Below are 16,351 nucleotides of genomic sequence, written 5' to 3'. Positions count from 1 at the left end.
GTGGACTGAAAGGTCTCAGGTTCGATTCCAGTCAAGGGCATGTACCATGGTTGCGGGCACATCCCCAGTAGGAGGTGTGCAGGAGGCAGCTGATCGATGTTTCTCTCTCATTGATGTTTCTAGCTCTCTATCCCTTTCCTTCCTCTCTGTAAAAAAATCAATACAATATATTTTAAAAAAAGAGAGAGAGAAAGATGATCCCAATGCCTGAGGAGCACACAGTCTGTAAAATGGAAGGAGCAAATGCACAGGAACCTGATCTCCGACACACAGGTTCCCTTGGTAACTCTTTCTTCTTGACTTTTAAACCCCGTCGGGTCCACTGTTACTGCTCTTTGGTAACTAATGATAAGCTTCTCCCTATTCCTGTCTTCCCCACCCAGTCATCCCAGCCCTCTGTAAAACCTCCTCTGCTCCTGTGTGTTCTGGAACATTCTGTGACCCTCCACCCCTGCTCAGGGCTGCCCCACTCCCTGGCTCCACGTGCAGTCCCCTGACTGGCCTTGGAGGTCTTAGCCGGGACCCCTGCTGAGTTCCCACTCTCCTGGGCCTGTGGGGTTGTTCACATGGAAACACTTGTGCAGGCTTGATGCTGGGAAGGGAGGTAAGGGGACTCCTCCACACCTGTCATGTCTCTGATCTGTTTCACAGAAAGCTTGTGCCGTCAGTGTGACTGTCCCTGGAGGAGTTGAGGAGAGATAGGGAGGCGGACAGAAGTGGAGCAGAGGAGAGAGTATGGGGTGGGCAGGGGATGGCTGACAGGGGCTGCAGCCCTATGCTTGTGTCGTACAATCATAGTCATCTCCAACAAGCCGCTCCTCCTACCTCCTCAGTGACAGTTCACTGGGCCACTGTGGTCCCTGAGGTTTGCATGGATTTCACAGCTCAGACACCCGCAGGGACCAGGCTCTGCTCAGTGGCTCACTGCTGCTCTAGGCTGTCACCTTCTCATCGTCCCCTTGGGCCGCTCCCTGGTACAGAGACCCAAGTGGCCCCATCCTCCCAATGCCCCCTCTGCCTGGGGCTGTGTGTGCGTTGGGGGCTAGAAGACAGTCTTCGCTGATCCCTGTAACTCCTGCTTCTCAGCTAAGGTCCTGTTGGTCTCCTGCCTTTATCTATAACAAGAGGTCAGTTTCTGCAGCCTCCTCTCGCCCACACACAGTCATTTCCACGCCTGTCTTCCTTCCAGAGCCCTCTGTGGAAATGGCCCTTTGTTGTCTCACCGAGGATTCTTTAATCATGGAAGGCCTTGGTCTTTGTCTCCCTCTTCCCTTTCCTCTCTGAGGCAGGTGCCACACTGGTGATTCTCCCTTAGCTGAAGCTTTCTCCCTTAAAAAAAAAAAAATACAATATATATATGTATTGATTTCAGAGAGGAAGGGAGAGGGAGACATAGAAACATCAATGATGAAAGAGACTCATCGATTGACTGCCTTCTGCATGCTCCCTCACCCACCCCGGGATCGACCCCAAAATCTGGGCATGTGCCCTGACCGGGAATTGAACCGTGAGCTCTTGGTTCATAGGTCAACACTCAACCACTGAGCCAGGCCGGCTGGGCTCTTTCTCCTCTTTTTGGACGTGACCCCAGACTGTTGATTCTCCCACAGCTCCGCCTGGCCTTCCAGCCTCTCTCCTCCCCCTCCTGTCCTCCAGAGTGGCCGCCCGTGCCTCTCTCATCCAGGGCAGGGGCTGCTGATGGCTCACGTGAGGAGCTTTGGAGTCTCAGAAGCTGAGCATAAGCCGCAGCTCTGACACTCATTTATTGGATGACCTTGTGCATGTCACTTGTTTGAGTTTTCATTTTCCTGTGTGTAAGCTGATAATAATGCCTACCTGGTAGGGTTTGGTGGGGAGTCAGTGGGAGGCAGCAATGCTCTTGGAGTCATTTGCAAACCTGCGCTCTCATTTTGCTGTATCTGAGTACACGTCTATTGCTGTTGGTTTGAAATTGGCCTTTCTATTGTTTTTAAATCAACTTTCCTGGAAAACCAATTTAGTCTTGTCCTAAATAATAATATCCACGAAATCATGTATATGAAACTCTGGTCATATTTTCCTGGGACCCATTAAACATAAATTGACAGCAATGAAAATGAAAACACTCCTTTATATACTTCTGATTATTCTGGGAACCACAGGGTGCCCTGCACTGCAGTGCATCTCTTATGTGAGTCTCCCGCCACAGTGCCTGACCACAGAAAGCATGAGAGCACGTTGACTCTTTGTTGTTCATATGCCTCCCTGGCTACCTGCTCGTCTGTAGTTCCAACCTCGCTTCTGCTCTCAAGCTGCCGTTCTGAATCTCCGGCCGCGATACGATACTTCTGCCTGTGCGTTTAGTCTCATTGAAAGGTCGGCCTGTTTACTTTTCCTACCCTGCCCCTCGTTTCCCGGTGACCTCAGGTCTGGCCCTTGACATCATCTTCTAGTTTCCACCGGCCTTCCCACATCAGCGCTCACATCTTGAGCTTCGTCCTTCCGGAATCTTGCACGTGTCCTTCCTTTTCCATTCCCTCGCCTGCCTTTGTGGTCCAGGCTTTCCTGCCCAGAGCAGCCAGGTGAATCCTCCTGGAATGACACATCCCTAGTGGTACGCTGGTCCTTAGAAGCCGCCAGGGAGTTGCCACTGTGCACAGCAGAGCGGAGTGTGTGATAGCTGCTGAAGTCGGGCGACGCGGGTTTGTGACCTCACCGGCCCTCGCTGACAGTGTGACACGGCACCCTGCTCAGTGTCTGAGCCTTCGTTTTTCCTTCTGTAAAGGAAAGTAATAGAGATCCTGTAAGGATTAAAGAAGGTACTTTATGTAAAGCACTTATCCTGGTGCCTGGAACATCCTCACTAAGTGGTAGTTACAATTAGTCTACGATTAGTAATCTGTATATCAGGTCATTTATAAACTGGTCCCCTACTATCCTTTCCAGTAAACCTTGCTCTTTCCTTACTCAGTCCTGTTTTCACAGGCTGCTTGTCTCTGCCTCAAGCCTTTGTTGAGAAGTATTGCTAAGCCTTACTGACCTTCCATTTCTCTAAATTTATCGAAGTCTTGCACATCCTCCTAATCCCATCTCAGCTTCACCTCCAAGAAGTCTTCCTTGGCTGGACTCATGCTGCCCTTCCTTCCTCTGAAATTTGATTGTTCTTTTTTCTTTACACCTTTTATTTGGCATTTAACATAAACTGTTGTTTTTCCTCGATTTCCAAAGTAACTCTGTCTGTATCTATGTCTTGTTTTCCTAAATAGATGGCGAGCTTCTTGATGTGAAGGCCTATTTTGAGGCCTAGAAAGCATGCAAAACAGTAGCTGTGGGGCTGGACCTCCTCAGTTCATGCCCTGATGCTACTACTCCCGAACCGTGTGACCTTAGCAAGTTACTTAATCTTGATGTGACTCAGTTTCTTTATCTGTGAACAGGTTGAATAATAGAACCTTGTTTTGTGAGTTTGAATGAGTCAATACTTAGCACAGCCACTGACTGATTTAATGCATGTAAAGTTCTCAGGTCCTAGCCAGTTTGGCTCAGTGGATAGAGCACTGCCTGCAGACTGAAGAGTTTGTTTCTGGTCAAGGGCACGTACCTGGATAGCAGGCTCGATCCCTGGCCCTGGTCAGGTGTATGTGTGAGGCAATTAACCGATGTGTCTCTCTCACATCGATGTTTGTCTCTCCCCCTCCTTTCCACTCTCTAAAATATCCTCTGGTGAGGACTAACAACAACAACAACAAAAATAAAGTTCTCAGAATGCCTGGCATAAAGTGCTCAATAAATGTTGTTGTTATTAATATTATTTACTAGAGGCCCAGTGCACAAAATTCATGCAAGGGGCTTGGCCCTCACAGCCCCGGCTTCATCCAGACGGTCATCCAGAAGGTCGTCCGGGTGGTCGTTCTGCTGTTCGGTCTAATTAGCATATTCGCTCTTTATTATATAGGATTGTTATTACCAATCCTGATGCTTCCTCCCACAGCACTAGTCACAAAAATATATGCTTATAAATATTATATATTATAATAAAGTAATAAATATTGTTGAATGGGTGAATATTTCCCCTCCAGTACTCTTTTTAAATTTTCTACCAGTCTATTTTTTTTTTTACATGCATCCTAGCAGGAAATTTGAAAGTCTTCTTTTATTTAATTCCAAAGCAAAAGAGAAATCCCATGGGTTTAAATAGCTTTTAATGTCTGGTGGAAGGAAACAGACCAAGTCGTTGGGAGAAACTATTTTTTCTTGGTACTAAATTTAAAAGGAATTTATTATAAGATTATTTATGGGGCAGGATGCTGGTGGAGGGGGGAGCTCATTCTTCTAAAACCTACTTAACATGTTGTGATTAGGAAGAAAAAGTTTCCATGAAACACAGGAACAATATCAAATTACCCTGGCAGCCCAGGGGGACTAGGTCAGCAGGGAGGAGGGTTACACAGTGAGATCTTTGTACCTACCCCTACTTCAGAGATTCTGCTGGGAAACCAAAGAATAAGATTAGTGGTGCACACAGAAGGGCAAGTGTAGCCCAGAAACCGTAGTCTGAAATTACCTCTTATATCATAGGTGCATTTTTTGTCTTTCGGAAGTGGTGTTGTCAGTAATTTACTGTAATTGCAATAACCAGATCATTAAACTATGTCTGCAGACAGCATGGAAAATACATATGCCCTTTACATGACACTGTAGCAAATAATATTTTAGATTTTAAAAATCACATACATGTACCACTTTTCATACAGTTTCCCATACGTGCATTAAGTATTTTGTTACACACACACTTTATCATTCCTTCAGAAAGTGAGAGCCTACCAAGACGCTCTTGGTTGTGGAATAAATAAGCATGGTGGTGATGGGAAGCTGGTATAGTGATTTTTTTTTTTTTTTTAGATTTTCAGATGATTTTTTAACAAATGGTAATAAAACATTAGTCATCTTGGGATCTGAAGAAAGTCTCGTCATAGGTTAAAAACTGGTTTTAAGACAAGAAGTAGGAATCATGAGGGGCATTTCTCTCAGTGGAGGTCAGTTACGCCCTGGGAATTAGTATGTTTACAAATGATATGGTGAAGTGACTTTGTAATGTAATATCTAATTTTTAAAAGATCTTCACCTGAGAATATGCTTTTTTATTTTAATTTTAAAAAATTGATTTCAGAGAGGGAGAGGGAGAGAGAGATAGAAACATCAATGATGAGAGAGAATCACCGATTGGCTACCTCCTGCATGCCCCACACTGGGGATGGAGCTCACAACCTGGGCATGTGTCCTGACCAGGAATCGAACTGTGAATTTAAGATACGTATGTCCAAATTATTGACAGATAAAAAAGAATTTTACAAGAGAAAATAATCAAGGAAAATTTGAAATAGAACTAAATAGAAATGTTAGAAAAGAAAAACAGTCATTAAGATGCAAAAAGAAAGACACCTCAACAAACAAGTAGACTAGATGTAGCTAAAGAGAGACCTAGTGAATTGGAAGATATATCAGAGGAACTCACCTAGAATACAACATGGAGAGTTAATGAGATATAAAATATGAGAAAGGATGTAAAACGCAAAGGTTTGAGGTGTAGCTAATTAGATCCTCAAAGGAGAGAATAAAGGGTTTTTGAAAGGTCAATATGTCATCTTATAAGACACCCTTTGTTATTTTTGTCAGAGATTAATTCTGGATTAGATAAACCTTGGGACATTTATCTATTTTTTTATTTCTTTTTTTTTTTAAAATATATTTTATTGATTTTTTACAGAGAGGAAGGGAGAGAGATAGAGAGTTAGAAACATCGATGAGAGAGAAACATCGATCAGCTGCCTCCTGCACATCTGGGGATGTGCCCGCAACCCAGGTACATGCCCTTGACCAGAACCGAACCCGGGTCCCTTGGGTCCGCAGGCCGACGCTCCATCCACTGAGCCAAACCGGTTTCGGCTATTTTTTTATTTCTTGTTTTAACTTTGTTTAGTATTATTCACACTCATTTATCTATATTAGTGTGTTAAACTAAAGTTATGACTAGATAAGCCAAACCTAGAATGCCTGACACTTCCATGGACTTCTTCTCCAGCACCCAGCCACAGCTGATTGGGCAGGGGTGAGCATTTAATTCAAGGATGGCATTCTATAGGCTTGTCTTGTCATGGCCTGATATGAAAAGTTGAGCTGGATAACTCAGATTCTGTCTCTTGAGCATTTGAAGTAGGGACTTACTAAGTAACAGAAGTAGCTAAGATTAAAGGTAAATGATAGAATCAGTGGCCAGGGAGGCCATGATAATCCATGTGCAAACTGAAGTGATGATTGAACAGAGACCATAAGTTCACAGGGGCCACAGTGTAGAAAAGAGCTTTGCAGAAAGAAGTAGATGAAGAAGCCAGGAGGGAGAGATAGAAAAAGTCTGACAGGTCAAGTGTGGCTGAATGATGGTAATCATTAACACCGAATTAGTCTCAGCTACAGACTCTTGCTGCCAAAATTCCCTAGAGCTGCCTGGCAAAGATTCCGCAGTTCTGGATCTTTGGGAGCCTGTTGGTTCAACTTCTCTTGGTTTCTATGTAATTTTATCCTTCCAGTGAACCCTCCATATAGGAGGCAACACCAACAAGTCTTTGTTCATTGAAAATAGAAAGTCTTAAGGAACATAGTCCAGATTCAGTTAAGCCTTTCAGTTTATCCAGATGACAGTGCCTGTAGCCCAAGCATGTCAAACTCAAAGGCTAACACGGGCCAAATAAACAAGGTTTAAGCTAATGTGGGCCGCAAAAAAAGAAAAGCTTCAATTTTCATAGAAACGTAGGTTTATTTCAATAGAGACATGCTGAATACAAAGGGCTGAAATAAATGAGTAATCGTTAACATAAAATAATAAAACATTTTAATAAAAATTAATATTTTTTCTTGAACGTTAACTTACCAGACACTGAATAACTGCACAAATTAATAAGCGTAACGCAAATAAACCTATTTTTCTTGTTCTCCAAAAGTGAGATATTTCGCTTGCACACACCCAACAAGTCAGTCCAAGACTAATGACGTGGCCATCAGCTGCTAAAACATTCGCTGCTAGTATTAGTGGAGGGAAATGGTGCGCCTGCACATAAGGCGAATACCATTAGGGAAATGAATGCAACATGGTTATAGTAATCAGTCATTAGTGAGCGTTGTAGTTTGTTATTAATAATTATGTGTAACAGGATATTGTAAAAATTAAGTTACAAAATTTTTATTAAAATGTTTCTTGCATACCGTTATATTGGCTGGGCCGCAAAAACATTCGTTGTGGGCCGCGGGTTTGACATGCTTGCTGTACAGAGTCCCTTTCCTAACTGTTGAAATCCTTTCTGCGCAGTGGGAGCAGAGGAGGTTATGGTGAGCGGACTGATTTTACAGTTTTTCTCCAGAAAGTTTTGCTGTGTTTGCTGTTCTCTGCTACCCCTACTGGTGTAGAGGGGGGGAAAAAGGAGTAGCCAAGCGAGGAGCTGATAGCAACACTGTGGGCCAGACTGCTGACCGGTTTCTAAGGGTAATAGGAGTCTGGAAACTGCTCCGGCCAGCTGCCCTCTGCCTGTGCTGCCACACTAGACTCTGAAGCTAATGGCTCAGCTGCCATGTGACCCGGGCAAAGGCAACAGGGTGGCATGAAAGCCAGCCTGGAGGTGTGCCCTTTTCCCTTCCTTGCCATTCTCTCTTCAGCCGGGGCTGCAGCTCTGGGGGCTCAGATATCAGCTTCTTTCCCTGCAACCTTGAGGACCTTCAGTTATTCCACGGCACAGAGAGAAAAGTAGATTGCAGACAGTCAGCATTTTTTCCTACTCGGTGACAGAAAACTGGTATAACAGTCCATGAAGGTGGGGAAAGTATGGCTCAGTAATAAAGGATATATGCTTTAGGTATAAAAAGACTGATCTCAGCTCAAATCCTGTTCCTGCTAATTATTGGGTGACTGAAAAGTTACATCATCTTCCTGTGTTTTAGTTTCCCCATCCATAAAATAAGGTAAAAATACCTTCCAGTCAGGCCAGTGTGGCTCACTGTTTGAGCATCAACCTATGAACTAGGAGGTCAAGGTTCCATTCCCGCTCAGGACACATGCCGGGATTTTGGCCTCAATCCTCAGAAGGCAGTGTGCAGGAGGCAGCCGATCAATGATTCTCATCATTGATGTTTCTCTCTCTCCTTCTCCTTTCCTCTCTGAAATCAATAAAAGTATATTTTTAAAAATGCCTTTCATATAGTGCTATGTTGAAAACAATTATTTAGTAGTTTAAACCATATTAGTCTCTGACCCTCACACCCCATCACCATATAGGTATAGTATACAGGCCTTCTACCTTGATTTCAAACATTATATTGTGTCTTGTCATCAAGCCATAGAACTGAGATGGGGATCTGCAAAGGCAAGGAAAGGGGCGGGAAGATGTGCTCTCTTCTGCACTCACATGCACAGCTTCTAGTTTAGTTACCCCTTTGCCTAGGGGGGCCCAGGGCAGGGAGGTGCACAGAGCCCATTGTAGCATTAATTAAGCCCGGGCCTTCTCAGCTACCTTGGTGCCTCCTGGCCCATTTCCTTTGTACCTGTGAAGTCAGAGTAGAAAAGGCTTAACCTGGTTGCCAGGTGCACAACTATAGCAGAAATTTGAAGCCCCATGAACCCAAGTGGCCTGAGAGGATGCAGAAGCAACCAGCTAAATCTCCTTTGACCTTGGCAATTGGAAGGCCATGTTCTAAAATTTGGGAACAAGTCAAAACCCACAGTCCTGGTTTCGGCCTAAAAGAAGATATTGTGTTGTCTCCCTCTCCCTCCCTCCCTCCCTCCCCCCTCCCTCTCTCCCTCCCTACCTCCTTCCCTCCCTTCCTTCCTCCTTATCTTCCCCCTATCTTTTATCCCTCCCCTTTTGTCTCTCTCTCTCTAGCTCCCTCTCCTTTCTCATCCAAGAGTCTCTCTTCTCTGCGCATGTTCCAGGCCTGCCATCCACCCCTGTAGGCACTGTTTCATCCCCGGATGGCCCTCGGGCTAACAACACACCTGCATGCTGCCTCTGCTCTGTCACAGGAGCAATTAAAAAACCAGCTCCAGACTTTCCCTTGAGAGGATCAAGAAGTTGTAGGCTACATGCAGACAGAATGCCTAGTAACCATGGAAACACATGCATCTGGAAATCCCTGACCTTACACCCAAGACTCCACAATCTTGGCTCTGCCATATCTTGATTTCATGATTTAGGAATGAGGCTGATATGTCCATGTGGTATATCTTTCAGCCATAGGAGAGCAGCAGCAGAAGCTTTACAAACCACTGAGCTATTTATCACTGTCCTCTGGGGATCTGGTAGGAGTGGAGAACATTGCTGATTCTAGGACTGGGGGAAGACTGGAACAGCTTTGAAGGCTGAGGCTGTGGAGTAATCCGTTAGACATCAGTAAATATTGCTGCCTTCACATCAGTTTGCTCATCCATTGCCCTTGCTAACCTTAACCATACTCCCATGAATATGCCCACATTTGCCATTGCAGAACTGAAGAAACGCATTATTGGTTTTCCTCCCGACAAGAGGTACGAGACAATTCACGTGGCCTTGATCCCCTTGGGGTAGTGATGGGTTTAGTAGCACTGACTCTAGGAAATCAGTTATTAAGAATTTACTTATTTAAAAAATAAATATTTTTTAATTGATATTGTAGAGGAAGGGAAAGGAAGAGAGAGAGAAAGAAACATCAATGATGAGAGAGAATTATCGGCTGTCTTCTGCATGCCCCCATCCAGGATCAAGCCTGAAACTCTGGGCATGTGCTCTGACCGGGAATAGAACTGTTACCTCCGGGTTCATAGGTCATTGCTCAACCACTGAGCCACACTGTCTGGGCAAGAATTTACTTATTTTAATTCGTATCTTGTTTGCTTCCTTTTGAAAGTAACACTATAAATAATTTGTGGATTGATGTCAGTAGGAGAGGTATAGGGAGAAAAACAAGAAAGTAGAGGAGGAAAAATCACTAGCATCCCCAGGAATCAAACAACCATTGTGGACATTTTCTTGTGTTTCCTTCCAGTATTTCTTGCCTATTTTTAAACTTAAAAATTTGTATTTACTAAATTTTATATTCTCTTTTTCTTTCAACATTATAGCATATATTTCCCCATCATTACAAATTCATCATAATTACAGATGCTTTTGAATGGCTTTGAGATATTTCTCTGATATAACAATGTTTACTTAACTTTCTTTGTTTTTTGAAAATGTGTGTTGGTTCTACTTCCTATTATGCCTGTCTGCCATGATGACTATCTCAGGGCATAGAGAAGGATTAGTACCTTGAGATTCTAATGTGTGTCAGTCCTTGGTTGGGTCCAGTGGGGAATATACAGGGTCCCTGATATCAAGGAATTGACAATCCAGTTTGAGAGGTAAAAACAGAATCATGGGTCAGTCCTGAGCTCTTTCCTTTTGCCCTTGCAGATTGGTAAAGTGAAAGTATATATTATACACTGAATTTAAAAAGAAAAACAAAACCAAGATTACACACACACACACACACACACACACACAGTGCGGGGCAAAAGTAGGATTATTGGTACATATCTAGATTGACCTAGACTGAAAAGTAATTGTTAATAACAATAAATGTCATGGGGAGATTAAGTTCAAACAGCAGTTGGTCAAATTATAATTTTAGTTTAGCCTAAATATCTAATAACTGATGATAAGCGATATATTTTCCCTCATTTGATTTAGATGCTGTGATTGAAGTTGATTTTTTTCATATATCCCAAAGTATATAAACATTCATTAAGGATGTGTTCATTACATTGCAGACAACATTGGTGACTGATTATCTGAATCGCAGTTCTGATTTTTATGGGCTGATTAAGATCTACTTTCCCCTTGCTTTCATTTTCACAATCAAGTTGAATCTCATGGAAAAATATTCCAGAAAAGAGCTATGAAATTCATCAAACCACAGCAGATTAAAAAAGCATGACATGATGGTGTGTGTGTGTGTGTGTGTGTGTGTGTGTGTGTGTGTAAGAGAGAGAGAGATAGGGTATTACTGCAGAGCAGGAGTGGAGGATACACAGAGTAATATAGGAAACCGTGTTTGAAAGATGATCAGCATTGGGGGATGTTAGAATGAATGAAGTGTACATGCACCAGAAGCCAAGCCCTTCCAAACGCAAGTGTAGGAAGTGCAATAGGGACTTCTGTTAGACTTGCAGGGGTGGGGAAACGTCCATCCTTGGACTGTATAAGGCCCGTGAAATCATTTGGTCTGGCCCTGCCAAGGCATTAGGGGTGAGCTAATTAAATGTTTGGCCAAATATGGCAGGCTAATATTTAAGTTGATCATTTTGTCTGGCCCAATAATGATGTTACAAATATCCAAATGGCCCTTGGCAGAAAAAAGGTTCCCCACCCCTGTGTTAGGGTCTTGGCAGAATGATTCAAGACCACGGATGCATCTGAACACCCCCTCTCCTCTTTCAGATCGATGACCCCAACAGCAACCTTGAGGAGGTGACCAATGAGGCTGACGCCATCACCACGGTGGACAGTCTTGGAAGCAAGCAAGCCTTGACTACGGATTACCTGGATTCTGATTATCAGAGAGGACAGCTGTACCCGTTCTCCCTCAGCAGTGACTTGCACATGGCCACATTCGCTCTCACAAATGCGGCTCCGATGACCCAGACCTTCCAGGAACGGTGGTACATGAATCTGAACAGCCTCATGGACCGGGCCCTGACCCCACAGTGTGGAGGTGGCAACGACCTATACATCATCACAGGCGCCGTGCCCTCAGACGTCAAAGTCAAAGACAAGGTGACCATCCCTAAGTTTGTTTGGCTGGCGGCCTGCTGCGCTGTCCCCGGAGGAGGCTGGGCCATGGGCTTTGTCAAGCACACCACGGACGGTGATGTCATAGAGGATGTGATGGTGAAAGAACTGGAGAAACTGCTGCCGGCTAACCCTCAGTTGTTCCAGAACAACTGTGGTGAAACAGAACAGGACACGGAGAAAATGAAAAAAATCCTGGAAATGGTTAACCAAGTCCAGGATGAAGAGCGGATGGTGCAATCTAAAGAAAGCACTAGTGCCCTCCCCAGCACCAGGAGCAAGAGGTCTGCTCTGCAGCCTCCAGAGGCCCCCGAGGAAAGGAGTAGCTTCCTGGGGAGCCTCGTGGGCTTCATCGCTACCCCGTTCATCAAGCTTTCCCAATTAATTTGCCACCTGGTGGTAGGCATCCTGAAGAACACTGTGTATGTCCTGTGGTATGTCGCCAAGCAGGTGATTAATGGCGTAGAAAGTTGCCTTTACCACCTGGGTTCAGCCGCTGTCTCGTACTTCTTGGCCATTGGGGAAGAGTTGGCAAGCATTCCCTGGAAGGTATTCAAAGTCATCGTCAAAATCATCAGGGCCATTCTCCGGATCCTTTGTTGTCTGCTGAAGGTGGTTTGCCGCATTCTGGGCATCCCTGTCCGCGTCCTCGTGGATGTGGCCACTTTCCCTGTGTACACCATGGGCGCCATTCCCATTGTGTGCAAGGACATTGCAGTGGGCCTCGGTGGCGCCATCTCTCTGCTCTTTGACACTGCTTTTGGCACCATGGGTGGCCTATTTCAGGTTGTCTTTAGCGTTTTCAAGCGAATTGGCTACAAGGTTACTTTTGAAAATTCTGGGGAGTTATAGAACTCAAAAAACGAATAGTGGCCAGTCACAGTAAATTTGATTTTTTTTTTTTAATAGAGAAGGCTGGAATATTTTGTACAACGGGTCTTTGTTCATTCTCAACTATCATTAATTTTGGCCTTTCATGGAGATGTCTGTATGCTTTTGCAAAGGAAGATGGTGCACTTTAGACTTGACCCTAGAGAAATGTTCAGGGTAGGACTACGTGTAGGTCATCTGATATGAAATGAGCAAACTTCTAAACCATAACCTTTATTTACTCTGATACAGATGACCAGCTGAGACATTCTGGTGTTCATTAAAATTCTACAAGAGGGGAAAATTAGAAAGAGGACAACTTTAAACCCAAGGGTTTCTGAGACGATGAGAAAGAAGTCTTGTTCCTCCTATTACTCTCTGAGACTCAAGGCAAAACTAGTATAAATATTCTTGGCCAATGTGTCTTTCGCTTCTATTTCTCCTCAACTCAGCCGACCTTGGTGAGGTGCGGACATGCTTCCCTGGTGAAATAGCTTTCCTAGGGTATAGAGTCTGCTATATCCCTTAGCTTTCTGTGGCTTCCCAGGACCTTTAAGATTTTTTTTTTCTCCAGAGTTAAATTTTGCTGAATTTATCTTTTATGTAACGATAAACATTTTATGCCAAAAGGGGCATAACAAACTTTGAATGCAAGGGCAAAGGTGATTTGCCCCTTGAATAGTTTAGGACAGTCTTCTTGGGTATAAAGAAGAGGGCACCAGGGTCAGAGCCCAGCTCTGAGTAAGTGCTGTAGGTCCCAGGACATCCCTAGCCAAGCTTGGACTAATTTGAAATATATTCAATATCTGGCTGACAAGATTGAGCTCAAAGACCTACATGTTAAGCTACTATGGAAATTCAAATTCTGCAACATGCTAGATCAGTCTTTCTTATACATCAAGCAAATACCCAACACAGTTAAAACACATTGACTTCTGTCCTTAAATGATTGTTTTGGTATAAATGTATAGAAAAGAGCTACCGAACAAAAACTATTCTAGCCGTCTGGAAAGTTTACGTATGTATAAACTTGATTAAGAATTCTCTCTTAGACAATTATTTTTATAGTGTGTTTGAGGCTAGAAAAACATCACTCTCCCATTAATGCAAATGGATCTGAGAGCTAATCCCCAGTGTTTTGATCAAACACTTGTCATTTTAAATATTGCACTGAAAACGGTAAGAAGAGGAAGCAGAATCTCCCAAACTTTGCTCTGCCTTTCACAGCTGAGAATGAATGGTCCGTATTTTTCTAAGTGTTCTAAAGAGTTGCTGTGAGGTAAATAAAAAAAAAAAAAGTCAAGTGTAAAATACTGGTCTTGGGGGCACAGGCCACCATTCATCTGAAAGTCGGATGCAGAAACCTGGGGTCCAGAAAGACAACAAGGAGGAAAGGATGGGGCAACTATTTGTATCGGGTTGGTGGATGAGAAACGTGAGTGTAGTGAGTTACATTTTGCAGGAAAATCATTGAATTCGACCCAAAGTAGAAGAGCAGCTAGCCAGCTGGCATCCTGATCAATTTGTGATGCAAGATTGGGGAGTATGACCCCGGACTGGTCCATGATAGGGAGCTATGAACTCAATTTAAGACTCTTAAGCAGTATTTCACCAACACTTCTGTTTGTGAGCATTAACACCCGTGATTGTGCTGCTCTTCATCTCAGCAGTGTGAAGGTACAGGGAAGGGTGAGGCTACTAAGGGGTCAAGAATCCTCCCGGATGAAAGAAAGAGAATCTTAGACGTGACCAGAAAGATAGTCTGGCCAAACCTTCATTTGACAAGGAGCCTGAGGCACAGGGAGGTAACAAACAGGCTTGCCTTCAGTTTCACGGCTGCCTGATGGCGTATCAGGAACCACGATCTTTTGCACACGTCCCCTCACAGCTGGGATGTCAGATATGTGGTGTGTGTGGTACTATTCATCTGCCTCCCTGGACTATGGCAGAGTTTTCTCCATCATCCATCAAACAGACTAATCAGTTGGACATGCCTATGTGGTGACACTATTGGCCAGCCATGCACAGCATCATGCTTACCGCCTCCCACAGGCTCTGTGTTCCTTCATTGTACATATTTGCAAACTGAAAGGCCCAAGAGGGCATCCATGGCAGCTTGAGCCCCTTGGCACCATGCAAGGAGCAGGGCATCCACACTGTTTCTTGGGGGCCATTTGGAAGTGTCTTCTGTTTCATGGCTTGTTTAATGTCTTATTTATTTATTCTTGCATGGCTTCTTTTGAAATTTGTGAAGGGATAATAAAGCAAAAATATTCTTACGTTTGGGTGGCTGAGACTCTGCCCTGGAACACTAGCAATGACTGTGCCTCTGGCTCACGGGCACAGGGACCCAGCAAGTGGCTGGACTGCTGGTCTGCTCCCAACCAGCTACTTTGGGTTTTGAGGTGGGAGTTTGGGTTGATAAACCCCATCTCTGGCTTGGAGATTTTTCCGTGGCTCTGTTACGTTCTCAGGCCCTTGGGGAAGTCAGCCACCTGTTTATTCTGAGGGAGCTGATTTTCTAGCGTGTGGACTAGCCACACTTGTGGACACTCCTTTTCCATTGTGCCTTGAATGTTGGCTTCTCACTCGGCATTAACACTTCCACTTAGATGCAGACCAGGGAGTTTGGAGGAGGAATTAGAGCGAAGCGCTGGTCATTCATTCAGTCATTCATTCATCTATCCAATCTGTATTTGAACATCAAGGTTGCAGAGATAAACACTACATGGATCACATCTTTGAGGAGTTAAAAAATCTAGTAGGGAGACCACCTGGTACAACTGCATGGTAAGTGCTACAGCAAAGGTACTAGCAGCCGGTCCCTGGGGCGCGGGAGGAAAGACCACAGAACCATGGAAATCCGTGCCGCCTTTAGAGAGGGTGTGACAAAAGCCAATTTGACATTTTCAAGCTATGTACAATGCTGTGCACCTTGCAATGCTCAATAAAGTAATTGTTGACAACTCATTGGCCATTGTGTGAAATGTCTGAAGGGGGAGAATTCTAATGGTTGAAATGAGGTTTGGGGATTATCTGCGATTTTTATTTTTTTCCATTTCTTGATCCACTCAAGCAGTTTCCACTTACATTGGCTTTGTGCCCTCCCCACCTTCCCCCTCCCCCGCCCTAATTTTGAATTCTACGTGGGGAAACAGAGAGAAGGTTAGATCAGTGAAATAGGCTTAGAACTGCGTTTCAGTGTTGTTTTTCTGAAAGCTATTTGGGATATGAAGTGTTTGTGATTCGTCCTTCATAAATAAGCACCGAAGGCATATAGCTTCACTGATCTGAATCACAAGGGACATGATAGAAACACTCAATTATTTGTTTATTCATTAGGACACTCCCACAGCGTCAGAAATAGTCTCTGCAGGGGGTGCTGTCTTCTCTGTGGCCTTTGGTAGGGCCCCGTTCTGGGGGGAGGTGGCAGTAGTTCTTGGCTGCCTTTCCAGTGAGGGCAGGGTCTTATGTGTGACTCTGTCCCATTCAGCATTTCCCTCAAGCTCGTTACACAATGAGCAATAGAGTGTGGGCTCCTTGACTGTCACAAATGGGTTCTCAGGTTTCACATTATCTCTTTTTGTAGATATCCCTCATCCCCCCCCCCCCCCCCCCCATAATGGCTTGATTTCTAACAATTACGTCCAAAC

The 16,351-nt window shown here is 44.2% G+C and overlaps 1 protein-coding gene across 2 annotated transcripts in view; it reads left to right on the top strand.

Annotated features, from left to right (window-relative positions):
- The window catches only part of ENDOD1 (endonuclease domain containing 1), a 37,977-nt gene extending 22,309 nt beyond the window's left edge, over positions 1 to 15,668 (top strand). Inside the window, exon 2 of one of the 2 annotated variants that reach the window (XM_059708108.1) lies at positions 11,478 to 15,668. In XM_059708108.1, the coding sequence (XP_059564091.1) occupies positions 11,478 to 12,680 (1,203 nt within the window). In that variant the 3' untranslated portion in view covers positions 12,681 to 15,668. Of the gene's footprint in view, positions 1 to 11,458 lie in introns of both variants that reach the window. The other variant, XM_059708109.1, reaches the window with a different exon arrangement.
- The last annotated feature ends 683 nt before the right edge of the window (positions 15,669 to 16,351 follow it).

Source organism: Myotis daubentonii, chromosome 9 (assembly GCF_963259705.1).
Source record: "Myotis daubentonii chromosome 9, mMyoDau2.1, whole genome shotgun sequence".
In the NCBI taxonomy this organism is placed as follows: Eukaryota; Metazoa; Chordata; class Mammalia; order Chiroptera; family Vespertilionidae; genus Myotis; species Myotis daubentonii.
The sequence above is the reverse complement of the archived record's forward strand: the minus strand, read 5'-3'. Positions and strand labels throughout refer to the sequence as shown.